At 37.7% G+C, this 16,911-nt stretch overlaps 1 protein-coding gene across 2 annotated transcripts; it reads left to right on the top strand.

Annotated features, from left to right (window-relative positions):
- The first annotated feature begins 3,765 nt into the window (after positions 1-3,765).
- LOC127661591 (SLIT and NTRK-like protein 3) lies at positions 3,766-10,088 on the top strand. Of its 2 annotated transcripts, XM_052152354.1 has the most exons (3): positions 3,766-4,468; positions 4,786-4,862; positions 5,768-10,088. In XM_052152354.1, exon 3 carries the CDS (start codon positions 5,817-5,819, stop codon positions 8,430-8,432), a length of 2,616 nt encoding a protein of 871 aa, XP_052008314.1. In that variant the 5' UTR covers positions 3,766-4,468; positions 4,786-4,862; positions 5,768-5,816; the 3' UTR covers positions 8,433-10,088. The 2 variants fall into 2 exon arrangements, with proteins under 2 accessions (XP_052008314.1, XP_052008315.1); XM_052152355.1 differs by lacking the exon at positions 4,786-4,862.
- The last annotated feature ends 6,823 nt before the right edge of the window (positions 10,089-16,911 follow it).

The following is a 16,911-nucleotide window of genomic DNA, read 5'->3' as shown; positions in this document are numbered from 1 at the left end:
ATAGTCTGAAAAATTCAATCTTGTTAAATTACAGCAAATGTGAATGCATAAGCATACCACTTTTATCAAATTGAAATATATTTAAATAACCTTTCTAATGTCAAGTATTTTTACTGTCACTGTGAGTAATGGCCTCTGAAGCTGGACATGTCAAGTAATTTAATGATGGAAGACAAGTTTGTGAATGATTGACATATTATCTGTCTTTCAGTAGGAAATGAGATCCAGAATGGCTTATAGACCATGACAGAAGCACACACGAAAATGTTTTAGAGGCTGTTTAGCCCAATACGGAGCACTTGTATTACAACGAATAGGAGAAACTGGAACATCCAATATGTTGGGTGTAGTAAAGAAAGTCTGGCCTTGCAAGTAAAAGCCAGTCACTTTATAGATATATCGCTTATCAGTTAACTTGAGAACGGACATGGTCATTAGCTGTGCCATCTAGAAAAATTTTGCTTTTTTAGTGTGATCAGAGCTAAAGAAGCACAATTCATGATACCATATTTTACTGCTGATTTAAAATATAGTATATTTTAATCGTGAGCTTGACCAACCTATTTGGAGATTTCTGTCTTTTCCCATTCAAATCATTAGGAGCTGTGCTTTTATGCTGCTTGTATACAGAGACAATATATGCCTGGAAGTGTTACCAAAATGGACACAGATTGGACTGACTTCCCTTGATCGGGACTTTGGAATGTTTGTTCAAAATTCTAAATATATCTTTATAATTTATTCTGCTGTATAATGGTATAAATACATGTAAAATGGCTAATGATGGCCTGATAGATTGGGCCACTTGACAGAACTGTCACTTGCATGTCACATTCCTCGATCATATGTGGGTTTTGATGCTTTGCAAACCTAAACATTTGTTTTTTGTGATACTGATCATTGTTGTTTAATTGCTGATTTAAATATCACCAAGTTAGCAATATTTTGCTGGCTAACATACTGTAGATGAGGTTTTGGTGAAATAGTATCAGTTAGAATGAGTTGAAAATGATAAATAAATCAGTAATGTTTTGCGCTATGTCATAATTTTTTAGCAAAAGCATGTTTATGAACTTTTCAACCTGGTCGCATTACAAGTTGTAACAATTAGTATGAGATGGCAAAATTGTAAGAAATCATTTGTAAAAGTTGACTCGTACAAAATGTTTTACTCCGTTAGATAAACAAACAAAAGAAAGTTTAACCCCAACCTAAACACTAAAAAAGGCTACAATTTGATACCTGTTTTGTAGCGATTTCACATTCTGTTTGTTGATTGGTTGTTCCCTACAGCAATAAAAGTCGTATGATAGAGCATCTTGCGATTTTGCCATCTCGCACAAATTATTACGGGTTGTCATGAGACTTTGTTGGAATTTCAGTTACATTCAGTAGCTGTATTGTTCCATTTGTTATTACAACATAATTTTATATGATATATATTTAATAAAAACATTTTAAATGATTGACTGACAGTTTTAGCTGCGGCTACACACCAAACATGATGCTGCACAAAACCTTCCTTTGTAACCCCCCTTCTTGCTCTTTCTCCACTCGCCCTTTCATTCTCCCTCTCCTCTTATTGACAGTCCATCTTGTGTCATTGCTATAGTGATGTATAGTGACCAGCCAATCAGAAAAGGCCTCTAGGTGGAGCTTGTTTAGGCTGGGTCTGTATGGTGAGCTTAGAGTTTGACAATATGCAGTTATTGGGTCCTGTTTGATACATAGTTTTTTTAATAGGTTTGGGACACCTGACCTTGTAGCTGTCATTTAAAGAAACATTTGCAAACAGTATTAGGCCACATTTAAAAATGCATGGATCCCAGTGCATTAGAAGACAAAATATCAAACTAAGTGACTTCTGCAAATAAATAATGCAAACATTACTTTTTGAGCCATTTTTGCAATAACGTTTAAACAGCTGGTCCAAAATCCCACTTTTGGTTTCACAACCAGTAAATGACAGCCAGTATTATATATATAAAAATAAGTGAACCAGGTGAAAGTCAGACATTATGTCCCTTGAGAACAGAACACTTATGCAAGTTTATCTTATTAGTTCTGAGTAATTGAGGCCTTGAAGTGGGGGTTGGGAAACCTAAGGACAGAGAAACACACATCACAATCATACTTTAAGTGAAAAATCTGAAATCAAATACAACAATACTACTACTACTACTACTACTACTACTAATAATAATAATAATAATAATGGAACAACAATTGAGTTTTGAGAGTAGAAACCATCAGATTCCTGAAGATCCACACACTGGTTTTGTTTTACAATCCATTTTCCGAATGGAATGGAAAAAAGTCAATAATTTATGTAATAGGAAATATTGTACAAGGTGATTACAAAGTCATAATCCTGAATCAACAGAAACTTGGGATATTAGTAAGAGATGGTGGAAACCTGGAATCACTCAATTTCAGCACCATGGACAGGGAATGTGCATTTACAATGTTTGGATGTGTGTTGGGTTGAAAATAATACCTAAATCTCAGCCCATGTTAGCAAGTATACCATACAGAAATCTAATATAAGGCAATATATGTGAAACACAAACATAATATGCATGTTCATGAATGATTTTCACTGTTAAAAAAGTCGTACATTTATGCAACATATATTTTCCCATATAATAGTGGAAAAATACTATAGGAAATTTCACTGACATCTGGTTTTGGTATATACTATAATATCAGAAAACAGTCTTTCTTATCAGGTGTCATGAGTCAAGAACATGCTCATGTTGATCCTATTGCCTATTCAGAGGATTTTCGGGAACATTTGGGGAAGTTATCATCTATAATTCAGTTTTGTGCCAGTTACAGGACAGATGTTGTGTGAGAATACAACAGGGAAATAAAATAGTAATAAAAACCCCATATCAGAGAGTTACCAGAAGTATATGTCACAGATGTTGTGATGATATGTAATAACCATAAATGATAGTAATGATAGTTATAGCTGTTATTATCATCATCATTATCCTTAATTTTCATCGTCCTTGAATTTTTTTTAATAACACACGACTCGTGGAAATTACAGTAATATATCATAATGAAAATCCAGTTTTTTTGTTTAAATATATACGGACAATAAGTCATAAACATTAACATTAGCTAGATACATGATTAGCAGATCTGTAGTTTCATCATCTGAAAAAGTACGTAACGAATAGATAGACCTAAATATATATGGATCAAAGTTTCGCGATATTTCTGACTATTTTAATTTACACGAAGGATCTAATTAGCAGTATATAAGGTAGGCTATATAAGGTAATGCACTGTATAAAATGCGCCAATGTTATTAATTTAAGATATTATATAGTGTTACCCATACGATCTCCTTAATTTCGATGTAGCCTAAATATCATGAAAATGAAGGTACCCTTTCCTTGCCAGTGCCTACGCGCAGAGCTCGGTTGCCCGCTGCAGGCAGGGCGCGGGAAGACAAGACGCGGGAAAGCAGGGCGCGGGAAGCGCGCGGAGCCTCACGCAACGGATGATTTTATCTCAGCAGTCGTTCCTGCAGAAAAAACTATCTAAAAAAAAAATACAAGTGGCAGAAGGAGAGAGTGAGATAGATAGATAGATAGATAGAGAGAGAGAGAGAGAGAGAGAGAGAGAGAGAGAGAGAGAGAGAGAGAGAGAGAGAGAGAGAGAGAGAGAGATGATGGTTAGCTAGATTTTGTCCTTTTTTTTAGTCCCGTATAGTCCCGGACACTCATTCCAACGGTTTAATTGAAACTTTACAAGGAAATAAAGACGGAAAAATAAATACAATTGGCACAAAGGAGTTTAACGAAAACTCACAGTATCAGAAGAGTTAACTGATGTTAGAGAACTTGAATAAACCGTGACATTTGATCGCGATTTTGAAAATGAGGAGAGATGCGGGGATCGTCTAAAAACAAAATGTTACATCGCTGATGAAGAGAGAGAGAGAGAGAGCACGGACTCGCGCGCGCGCTCTCGGTACGGCACTCGACGCGCTAAACCGCTTGTGCCTCCTCCATCCCAACCCTCTCCGCCAACAGCACCGACGCCAACGCTGTCTCTCCAGTCTCTGCCCTCTCCCTCCCCGCTCGCTTTTCTTAAAGCTCATTTCCCTGACGATCTGAAGCTTTTTTTTTCCAGCACGATGAGAGATGCCAGCAGCGCAGCAGCAGGACGAGCCGAACCGAGCCGCTCCGAGCGGAACTGAGCTGCAGTTTTCTATCAGGCTTCAGGACTGAGCTGAACCTGAACCTGCACCATATACTAAAAAAATATATATAATAATAATAAAAAAGGATATCATTCAAATCACGTCTTCATCTTCTCTTTTCTTCTTGGTCAGAGAGAGAGAAAGAGAGAGAGAGAGAGGGGGGAAAAAAATCACAGGAGACGTTGGTGGAAAGGGAGAGATCCAACAATCTTTAAACTCGTTATATTTCGGATGCTCTAGTGAAGAAAGGTGAGTTTTCCGCAAATACATTTACAGAGGTTCTCAGACTTTGGGAGGTGACTTGGTTGAACAGCATAACCTCTATATTTAATCAAATGATGCATTGATTTGTTTCTGGTGTAAATGCGCAGACACTGCTATACAAATTACACTCAGCAGCTTTCAGCGAAAACATTATAGCGAAAATATCTTAAATGCAAGTTTACTATTAAGTTTTAATTATATACTTTAATTTACCGCAAAGTGGGATGGAGCTGTAATACTTGTGCTTAAATTGTGGACATTTGATACTGCGTTTCATTCCAGTGAACGTCTGTTTTTTTCAGGCAGCGATCGGAGGCAGCCAGGGACCACCCGTCTCCAAACCCGTTGGAGATGTAAAGTTGGACACCAATAAAACCGAGTAGGTGTCCACTACCTAGACGTTTTAGGAATGGAAGGACATTGGAATTGATTGCTAAGCCAAGGCAACCAAAAAGGGTGGGAGGAAAGCAATACAAGTGCGCTATTCATGGAAAAATGCGGGGACTTTTACCCATCTCTTCTGGATAAAAGACGAAGATCTTTTCTAGGGCTGTGTGTCCTTTTGTTCATTTCGAGAGCCCAGAAGCAAAGAGATTCACATGAATTTTCTAATACGCAGAGTGTGGCACACTCAGCAGCGTTTGGCTTTGAGTTTCTCCCTTGATCTGCTGATAACACGCAACTGCAATCTGCGCTAATTAAGTGTGTTCAGACTGTAGAAAGCCAATAACCTCCGTTACGCATTAAAGGTCTAATTGGCGTTTTGGCGACAATCTTACTGGATACACCTGTCATCGGGTTTTGAAATGTTTTGCGCATATACTGTCATCGTTTTTTTTGTTATTCTATTAAAATTGTATTTATCGATCTAATGCTTTTAAGGTTGACATGAACATGGAATGGATTGGTTATCCACATTTAACTGAAGTGTGGCCAAATGTCCCCTTTCCTGCACTGTGTGTGTGACTGATGTGGTGAGACTTAAAAATAGGCTGTTTTATATTTATATTTTCTAATGATAGTCAAGTGCATTAAAAAGCTTAGATGTGCTTTTATTTAATGCAGTCTTTGAAAACATCAGTGACACTTATCTTCATGAGTCCTGTATTTAGGTATTTTGGAGATGTCAAACCCAAGATAATTCATAATCTCTATCGTAAACATGCCATGATGTGGAGAGAGGAGGTGTCTGTGTTTGTCGTGTGATTTATTGTGCACAATACCACAGTTGTGCGCTCTCTGAGGCTTCTCAACTCTCACTATGTTTACTCTGTTTTGTTGCAGTGCTGTGAAGTGGCTCTCAGCCTTAACTTCATCAGGACTCTGAGGAAGGATGCTGTGGTTTACCCTGCTAAGCACAATAGCTTTAGGATGGACTACGCCGATCCCTCTGTTGGATGAGTCAGAGGAAATAGATGAGCCTTGCTTTGACCCTTGCTACTGTGAAGTCAAGGAGGGTTTTTTCCACATCCACTGCGACAGCAAAGGATTTACAAATGTCAGCCAGATCTCACAGACGTGGATGAGACCATTTAAGCTCAATCTGCAGAGGAACTCCATGCGCAAGCTGTATTTTAACAGCTTTTTGCATCTCAACAATGCTGTGTCGCTCAATCTGGGAAACAACGCGCTGCAGGACATACATGTGGGTGCGTTCAATGGCCTGAGCATTTTGAAAAAGCTATTTCTTCATGAGAATAAGCTAGAGGTGTTCAGGAATGACACTTTTATGGGGCTGGAGAGCCTCGAGTATCTCCAGGCGGATTACAACGTCATCAAGAGAATAGAGAGCGGGGCATTTCGGAACCTACACAAACTCAGAGTACTTATTTTGAATGACAATTTGATACCCGTTCTACCCAGTTTATTATTCAGGTCTGTGTCACTGACGCACCTTGACTTGCGTGGCAACCGCTTAAAAATTCTACCCTATAAAGGGACGTTGGAATACATCGGTCGCAACTTGATGGAGATTCAGCTCGAGGAAAATCCGTGGAACTGTGTGTGTGACATCGTTCAGCTCAAAACATGGCTGGAGCGCATCCCATACACGGCTCTAGTGGGTGACATCACGTGTGAATACCCCTTTCATTTACACGGCAAAGACCTTCGCGAGATCAAAAGGAGTGAACTCTGTCCTTTACTTTCTGAAGCGGAGCTGGAGGCCAAACATGGCATTCCCAGATTACCGTTTAATAATGAAAATGTCTGGCCCACCAAGCCTTCATCAATGTTATCATCTTTTCATAACACAGCCTCCTCGGTGGAGTACAGAGAGAGACATGTAAAGCCAACTAAGCGGCCCAGACCCACAAAAACACCACCCACTCCTCGTAGCATTTACCCAGGGCTGAATCAGCCTCCTATTGCCGCTTACCAGACCAGACCCCCTATACCAATCATTTGCCCGACAGGGTGTATGTGCAATTTACACATCAATGACTTGGGCCTCACCGTCAATTGTAAAGAGAAAGGCTTCCACAACATTTCTGAGCTGTTACCACGTCCACTTAATGCCAAGAAACTGTATTTAAGTGGGAATCTGATACAGAAAATTTATCGATCTGATTTTTGGAATTTCTCCAGTTTGGATTTATTGCACTTGGGTAATAATCGGATATCATACGTTCAAGAAGGCGCCTTTATGAACTTACCTAATTTGAAAAGTTTATACTTGAATGGCAACGACATTGAACGGCTCACTCCAGGCATGTTTCGTGGTCTGCAAGCACTTAGTTACCTGTACTTTGAGTACAATGTCATTCGAGAGATCCAACCGGCCGCATTCAGCCTTATGCCGAACCTGCAGCTGGTATTTCTCAATGACAACCTGCTGCGTACCCTGCCCGTGGATGCCTTCGCTGGCACCTCCCTGGCCAGGCTCAACCTGCGCAACAACTACTTCCTGTACTTGCCTGTGAGCGGCGTACTGGAACATCTTCACTCCATTGTTCAAATCGACCTGCACCAGAACCCATGGGACTGCTCTTGCGACATCATCCCGCTCAAGCAGTGGATTGAAAAGCTCAGCTCTGTCATTGTCATGGGGGAAGTGACCTGCAAGACCCCAGATTTTGCTCTTAGTAAGGATCTGCGCACCCTGGAGGTGGAGGTCATCTGCCCTGAGATGAAAATAACAGCGTCCTCTCCTGTTTTACCCAATGATATGACAGCAACCAGTGGTTCTGAGATAGGATATGTGCCAGCAACAGGAGCTGTCCCACTCTCTGTGCTGATTCTCAGCCTGTTGATCCTCTTCATCTCGGCTGTTTTTGTGGCCGCTGGTCTGTTTGCGTTTGTTCTACGGAGACGAAAGAAGCTTCCCTTCAGGAGAAGGCAGGAAGTTGATCTTACAGGCATTCAGATGCAATGCAAGATATTCGAGGAAAGACAGACCGCATCGCCTGAAAAACCACCCGGTCATGTCTACGACTACATCCCTCATCCGGTTACTCAGATGTGCAACAATCCCATTTACAAACCACGAGAGGGAGAGATAGAGGGCAGGCAGTTTGCAGAAACCAAGGAAAATAACAGTAATTATCGAACTCTTTTGGAAAAAGAGAAGGAATGGACTATGGCTGTGTCCAATTCCCAGCTCAACACTATAGTCACTGTCAATCAGTCCGGTGACATTGCTGGCTTTCACGAGAATGGAGTGCTTTGCCCTACCATGATTGACAGCCAGAGACCAACCCCAACGGTGGGTTTTGTAGACTGCCTATATGGCACTGTACCCAAATTAAAGGACATGCACGTTGCACATGCACATCCCCCTGGAATGCAATACCCTGATTTACAGCAAGATGCCAGATTAAAAGAAACATTACTTTTTACAGCGGGGAAAGGGTTCCCTGAGCAAACCCCAAGTGAATACCTCGAGTTAAGGGCCAAACTTCAAACCAAGCCGGATTACCTTGAAGTCTTGGAGAAATCGTATAGATTCTAATTGAATTTAAAATAATATTCTTTTTCACAACCCCTCCCCCTTCTTCACCCAATCCCACAACGATTAAGTATCAAAAAAGAAGCATGGCAAAATCATACAGTATGTATCACACACACAATTCCCCCAAGTCAGTTTGGAGGAAAGGCCATACTCAGATTTTCAATGAAGTGCCTTTTTTCAGAGTAGCCAGCAATGTTACCACCCATTATTTTTGTATGGAACAGATTTGTCGTTGAGCTACTGGAGCGTAATCATCAAAATATGATTAAAAGAAGCCTTCACTTGCTGAGGTTTACAACGCTTTTGCGAGGACGCACACTTGCCCTGGCAAAGTTTGTAGAATATTTGCAGTTTGCTGCATGCATTCAACTGCAGAGGAGGGTGTTGATGAGAAACTTCACCTGCTATAGAGATACAGCGACATATTAGCCGTTCAGTGGTCTATTTAATTTTATATAACAAAAGATGACAGAACTCTATCGCAAGGATGCATCCAAGGATCAATATTTGTGAATATATAAAGACGTTTCAAGATTTTATGGAGTTCAACGCACTTTCTTAAGAAAAACACTTCTGGATATTATGGTTCTTCTGGAACGGCTTTTTAGGAAGCACTTTTAATGTTTTCTCCCGAATATTTGACAAAGTTAAAAATGTGCATATATTTATTCTGTAATTTCAGTGAAAGATTCAATTGTAAAGGTAATGTTAAATCAATGTATAGTGATTATGCGTCTGATATAGCCTTCTTAATAAAAATACGAAGTCTAACGTCAACTAAAAAGGGTACCAATGCATACTGTTTGTGAGAAATAGATTTCACATATTGGTATGCTGCTTTTAATACCTTTTGTTTTATAATTTTAAGACAAATTATTAAATGCACATTAATGCACATTTCACTGCTGCTAGAAGAGTCAGATACTCCTGTCTGCATGTGCCATTGATGGGTATGAACAAGAAAGAGATCTGCTTTGGATTAGATATGAATCATTCTGTAAGGTATGTTTTTACACCCGCCCATATCTGTAGACTGCATTACACAACTTTTGAGATTGAGGATGTACATTAATGCTGTTTCATTTTTACAAGTGTCCACAAGAGGGAGAAAGTGAGACAGCATCCCATCACATGTGAAATCGATGTGCAAAGGTAGATGTTTGATTATTTGAGACAAAAGCTTAAAATCTCTTTTTGTCTCTTTTGAGATACAGCTTAGTGGCATTTCTATAGAATTATGCTTGTGTGTGTGTGGTGTGTGTTTGGGGACAATCTCACATATTGTGTCTGTGCATCACTCTAGGGAAATATGTTCATACTAGAAAATTATCTATTCAACAAAAACATATTTTATACTCTCCTTTAAAAACAAAGATGGCTATTTTTTCAAACGAAATATAATGTCTGCCAGTGCTATTTTTAAGTTCAACCCATAACATTGAATCAAAACATAGTTCATCTACAATTGATCACAATTAATCTTCCTGAAGGTGTCAAGGATACATAACAGCATTTGCTTGTTTGTTTTCGTTCAGTTGGTTTAAGTAGCTTCAAATTTGTATGTTTAATACCAACCAATATTTTTATTCATTACTTTCCCCCCTCATTTACCATTTACCTGGGCTGTTTTGTCAGTTTTTCAATAAATTCTGCTTGTTTCATGGTTAACTGAACTCTCTTTTGTACAAATAATTTTCACATCAATAATGTATTTAAACAGTGCCATTATACATTTTCTTTCAGAAAAATATTGTGTTTTATTGTGTCACACAACAGTTGATACAAAAAACTATTGATATGCCAGTCTTTGTTTATTTCAAGTTATGTTGAGTGGCCGTATAGGTCCACTGTGGACATATTGGTAAACATGATGTGCAGTGTTCTCTAAAGTGGCTTTTATTTGTGATGAAGTACATCTCAGGGGACAGTAATGTTCTTAGCGACAATGTCAACTTGCTGTGGATTACAGTATGTTGTCCTTGTCTCTATATTTCAACATATATATATATATATATATATATATATATATATATATATATATGCCAGTCTTGATACTTTGATACTTTGATATATATATATATATATATATATATATATATATATATATATATATATAACAAATTATGTCCCTAAGAGTTGACCTGGGTAAAATAGGTTATAAGTGTCATTCTCGTCACAGCGAAAAATTTGATTTCCCCAAATTTTTTAGAACTTATTTACCTTTCTTGTCCACTCGGAAGGAACAGATGTGCTATTTGAGAGACTTCAGTAGAGTACAGACCATATTGCAACCTTAGTTACATATCAAACCCAGATCAAATGTGCCACTTTGTCCTTGATTTGCAGGCTTTTGCTGAAGAAAGGTACCACAATTTGTATTTTTCTGTGCAATGCTATTGACCGTTATTGTGTGTAACTGTTGTGTTTGTTTGTAGTCCTCCCCATGTCTTGCCTTTAATTCTTTCTCCTGAGGTGAATCTTGTGTTGTTAGATTTGTGCTTGCTAAATGATCAGTTGGCTGGTTTGGGTTTATGTAATCTATTCTTTACTTATGTCAACAGACTGTAGCTCGTTTGTAGTATCTAATGATTTTCTATATCAATGTCATCATTTTGTTTGTGGCATTTTTCTGATGAACCATCAACATAGGTGCCGTCTTTGCAGTCTGTGGGTTGTTTGTTTCTCATTGTGATCTTTGTTGTGGGGGTTGTGATGGAGCACCCAATCTGCATTTCACTCAGTTTCTTCCTCCTCTTGATGACTTGTTCTTCGGTTTTCAAAGGGCTTAATTAGCTAAAAACAATCAAAACCCAAGGAGGTGGATTGAGGGGGAAAATTAAAAAGGAAACAGAGGGAAGAAAGAAAGAGAGTTGAATTTAAACTGCCAGGCTTTCTGTGTAGCATGTTGAGAGTCGTTGAGTTGTTGGAGAAAATGGGGATATTGCTGGCCCTTCAATCAATAGGCAAAATGCAAGTGTAATAGGTTTAGTATAACTTAGCTTTTATTTACAGTGGCTCCTAAAAGTATTTGGACAATTAAAACACACCTAAAAATGTCTGAATGTCATTGCAAAATATCAAACCAATTTGCATCTGCAAATAAATTATGCTTAACCTCATCTCAGAACTAACTTCACTTTTCAGAGTCATTTTCCATAACTTTTAACAAGCTATTCCCAAGGCGATTTTTAGTGGTGATGTCCCTTGAGTTCACACAGGTGAACTAGCAGAGTTATAGGTCCCTATGATTTCCATGTTGTGGAAAACATGGATGGAATTGCGGAATCCAGTCATAAAAACTGAATTATAATGTCATGGATTTTGACATATTTGGGATGAAATTAATGTAGAAATGCACAATAAATTTAATTAAAGTAGTGATATATCATAGTGTGATGATTAAACTTAAAAGGCTGAGATTTAATTAAACAAATAGCCTATACAGTTTTCATGACCTGCGTGCTTCAACAGTAAGTAAATGTGAGAAGCCACTTCTATTCAGTAACCATATGATTAACATCATGTGTTCTCTCTCTGTATGTATAAATGACAAAGAGTGGAGCACTTTATTCACTGTGAAGTGCACAGCACATGCAGACTATATATTATATTATTAAATCAAAGCCTTTTGTGGTTATTAGCCCATAAAGTGAACAGTTTTTCTGGAGGTGAGAAGTGAAGCAGTCAAAATATCAGTTTTTTTTGCCAAAATACCAAAATAAAAGCTCAATGTAACAAGAAGTGTGAAATTGGAATAAACATGTGACAGAACATATATTACTTCAGTATAGTAACATTACATTTTCAGTGTAGTCAGTGTAGTAAAATAATAATTAAATTCTATTTAATCAATATCTCAAGTTTGAGCTTTCACTGCTTTAATTTTTACTGTGATCCTCTACTGTGCAGCACTGTATTTGACTGAATAATAATAGAACTGTTCAGGTTGTACTACACAAATTCAGATGATAATTCGACATGGGTTCCCACTGTATTTCTATGGGTTTTTATAATGGGGGTTTTCAATTTACTGTGTGAGGAAAATTAGATCTGTGCTAAACATTACTTGACGATTTGTGGATGTTTTGTTCTACAACATAATTTACTTTCATTCCTTAAACGTGAAGCAGTATACTTTTGAATTGCTAAGTTGAATTGCATACTTTTAAAAAAACATACGGTGGCTTCAAATACAAGTTTGAGGTATGAACGTGTGTAATTTATGTTGTAGAACAAACTGTACATGAATCGTCAAGTAATATTTACCACAGACCTTATTTTACTCAAGTTGAAAAACCCTATTCATAAACCCATAGGAAAATATTGAGGGAATCCATGGTGAATTAGACTTCTGGGTTCACCTACAAACTGACATCTTGACTGAACAGCTCTATACTACTACTAATACTACAACTAATAATAAAATGTAAAATAAAATAAAAAAATAAGATTTTTGGTTTTAGATTGTGCTGTGAGGATTAGTATAGACGATCTTCATTTAATAAAAATAATGCAATGGTATGATAAAAAGTAATTGTTCTGTTATCATTTGATTGAAAATTTACTAATTAATTTGATTAGCTTTATTTTAATGATAAAATGAAATCAAACTTTAAAACCGGAATTCAAAGTAAATAAAATGCATAACACAAAATTTGGTAAAAAATCTATAAAAAATCAAACGGCTTTCATTAAACTATGAACATGTTCCACTAACGTTTGAGATCTATCACATGTAAATGATTATTATTTCTAGTCTTCATTTTGAAATACATGTATATTGTATTATTTATATATTGTGATTTTCTGCTTTAAAATACTGCTATAATGATATCTTTCTTGAAAATAATTGATCAAGCTAATTCAATGCAATTCATGCATTTAAAGTGCGGATCAAGTGTTCAAATACCTTTTGGGGTCAGTGTATATATATATGTGTGTGTGTGTGTGTGTGTGTGTGTGTGTGTGTGTGTGTGTGTGTGTGTGTGTGTGTGTGTGTGTGTATACAGTACTTTGCAAAAGTTTTAGGCACTTGTGAAAAATGTTGCATAGTGCAGATGTTTTAAAAAGTAATGCCATAAATAGTTTTCACTTATCACTTAACATTATACAAAGACCAGTAAACATAAAAAAGCTGTGACCACCTTCAAAACAGCACCAATTCCCCTAGGTAGACCTGGCCACAGTTTTCTTGGTTGTTGGCAGATAGGATGTTCCAAGCTTCTTGGAGAATTTCCCACAGTTCTTCTATCTATTTTCTCAAGTGCTTCAGTCTCTTTATGTAACCCCTGACTGACTCGATGTTCAGTGGGGGACTCTGAGGGGGCCATGACATCTGTTGCAGGGCTCACTGTTCTTCTATTCTATTTGCAAAAGGAATGTTTTGGAGTCTAAAATGTATATTTCCTATTGACACACTAAAGCTGAAGATATAAATAACCATCTTAAGGCAAACATATTGTGAAACATTGTATGTGCCTAAAACTTTTGCACAGTACTGTATATATATATATATATATATATATATATATATATATATATATATATATATATATATATATATATATTTTATTATTATTATTTTGGTTTCCTGTGGTTAAGTCTTGCTAGCTTTGTGAGAGATGTTGCAAAATAATGAATATGACTTCAGAAGCCTGGGGAATAGTGAATGTCTAATGACTCCTGGCAGTGGTGAATGTTGCTGTCCAAGGTTCTGAAATCACTTTGCATGCACACAGAACAGAGATTGACTTCATGTCTTAGAGTTGTGCACATTTGAAGTTTGACTGCTGGGATTGCGGATCTGCAGAATTGCTTTCCAATTTGCTTTGCAACATCTTCAATTGCCAAATAGCATTTCATTCCTTGAATAAAAAATGAGAGCTAAAGTGTTTCCTAAATATTACATACATTTTATGAACCTTAAATCCCATTACATAGTATAAGTACAGTTTTACACAAACATAATTACAGAAATGCTGCTTTTGCATGTTTGAGATTGGATTATTTTTTTATTTTATTTTTTTTGCTGTACATGACAACCATGTTTGCTTGGTCCTGTATTAGTTTGTTTAATTATTTCATTATTTCTGTGTAGAGGAGCTAGTCAGAGCTGATTTGCATACAACAACCCCATGAGCAGCCATTCACATGTCTTGTAACTAGATCTTTGTGTACTGTGTGTTTAGACGCTGAGAGAAACGTTAAAAGAATAAGAGAAAAATAGAATTCTAGAAGCTGCAGATAACTGAAAAATGTGTTCTTGTGAAAAAGACTCTCCCTGAATTTTGCTGCAATTGCAAATTATGTATTATGTTAGGCAGTAATCTTTTCTGGCTGATGTTTAGGTGTGAGCACACATTAGTTTTCCCTCTTTTATTTTGCTTCTTGGTTTTCTTTGCCACTTGTTCTTGTAGGACAATGAATAAGAGCAGATAAATAAATAGAGAGCAAGAATTGGGGGGTGTTATCTGCCATGTATTCACAGCTACAGTCATTGTTGCAGGGCACAGGGCAGTCTCATTCAATGAGAAATAATGTCTTATCACAGCTTTGTGCAGAGACTAAAAGTAAGCCTAGTGACTTCAGACACAAAGATAAAAGATCAACTGATAGATAGATCTATATTACATTTATTTGATCTTAATTAAAGGTAAAATTTGTGTCTAATACGAAGTCTAAAGTGTAGAAATTACACTAAAACGGTTGTCAAACTGCTGTGTTGACATAAAGAAAGAAAGAAAGATAAATTATGGGGGATGGGGAGATACCAGCATACAGAGAATGTAAAAGAGATTTAAGATTCAAAGTGAGGAGAGATCAGCATTAAATGAAGGACAGAGAACAGGAGCAAACTCTTGGGACACGTCAAATGCAGGTGCTGACCCTGCAATTGACATGCTGTGCTCGTTTGTGTGAGACAATGTGCTGAATTCCTGGAAACGTTCGGATCATATTACCAGGTGCTCTTATGCTATAATGCTCTCAGAGAGGGCAGTGTCAGAAAGAGCTTGCTGTGTACTGTATTGTAGTATTGTAGTTAACTTCCTTTGGCTCTCTGAGCTATTAAAATGCACCTCGAAATGGTAGAGACACAGCGTGTATCGATCCAAGCTGGCAGCGCCTGCCACCGCTCGATAGAAATATCTTTGCAAGCACTTGGTTTTGACTCAACTTTTTCTGTGTGTGTGTGTGTGAAAAGTAAGTGCTTCTAGGGGGGATGGGGAAATACTCTACTTGGGGATGTGCATCAAAGTTTGAAACTTGTGCATAACTTTGCGTGATTTATTTTGTTCTTCACATTTGTGGGGGGTTATGTTAGAGGGGTTTGCATAAGCATGGTTGCGTCATTTGTCACTGGACCATGACAAAACCCTCACCCAGCCATTGATGCTTTCACTGGGTTTATACAGGCAAATCCTTTTAAATTTGCTCAATGCAAATCCGATTGTTGTTTGTTTACGTTTGTGTACAACAGCTGCAGTGTGTGTGTGTGTGTAAGAGTGTAGATTTGGCTTGAATATTGGGGGGCTGCAGCATGAAGCATCAACATGTTTCTATTGATTTTGTTTTGATTATTGGGATGGGCTACCTCCCCCATACTCCCTGGAAACTACTCCCTTGTGTGTGTGTGTGTGTGTGTGTGTGTGTGTGTGTGTGTGTGTGTGTGTGTGTGTGTAATTGTGTGTTATATAGGGCATAGCAGCATCACTAATTTGTGTAGTGCTGACATTTGCTCTTCTCTCACTTGTATTGATCATTTTCTCCCATGTGAACATGCAGTGGATGCACAAAAACAGATGTGTGTGCGTGTTGCATGCATGTGTGTTTTAGAGCGATTTTGTGCCACAGTTGCACAAATATGGAGTTCTTACCAAAAACAAAAGGAATGTCAGTTTTAAGTTGCTTTTACATAAAGATGAAATGGTAACACTTTATAATATGGTCGTATTTGTTAACATTTATGAATGAAACAGTTTACATGACCTAATAGTGAACAATACTTTTACATAATTTTTTATGTTTGTTAATGTTAATTTGTACATATACTTTTTTTTTATTCATTAAAAGCTATTTTGTTATTAGTTAATGCATTATGAACCAACAATGAACAGTAGTTGTAAAGGGATTAATGGAAAGGAGGAGACGAGAACCGGCTTGAGAATATAAATAATATTTTAATACGAAACTTAAACAAAAAGACAAACGCACAAAGGTGTCCATAAATCTCTCTTTCTGTCGCGCTGCAGCTTCCCTTGATTAGCCTGATTAGGGGCCGGGTGTGCGGAATCACAATCCGGCCCTGCCCTCCGCCCTGCAACATTCATCCCTCGTTCTCTCATGCCGGGGAGCCCCTCTTTCCCTGGGGAGGGGCATGCCTTCCGCACCATCTGCCGGTAGGTCATCCTCATATACCTGGATGAGGGAGGGGACAATGGGAGGGAAACAAAAAAAAGTGTTGCAGCTACACCCCATTACA

The sequence above is a fragment of the Xyrauchen texanus genome, chromosome 21 (genome assembly GCF_025860055.1).
Source record: "Xyrauchen texanus isolate HMW12.3.18 chromosome 21, RBS_HiC_50CHRs, whole genome shotgun sequence".
In the NCBI taxonomy this organism is placed as follows: domain Eukaryota; kingdom Metazoa; phylum Chordata; class Actinopteri; order Cypriniformes; family Catostomidae; genus Xyrauchen; species Xyrauchen texanus.
The sequence above is the reverse complement of the archived record's forward strand: the minus strand, read 5'-3'. Positions and strand labels throughout refer to the sequence as shown.

Excerpts from the sequence above, each read along its gene's own strand:
- LOC127661591 (XM_052152355.1), top strand. The coding sequence starts at position 5,817 with ATGCTGTGGTTTACCCTGCTAAGCACAATAGCTTTAGGATGGACTACG.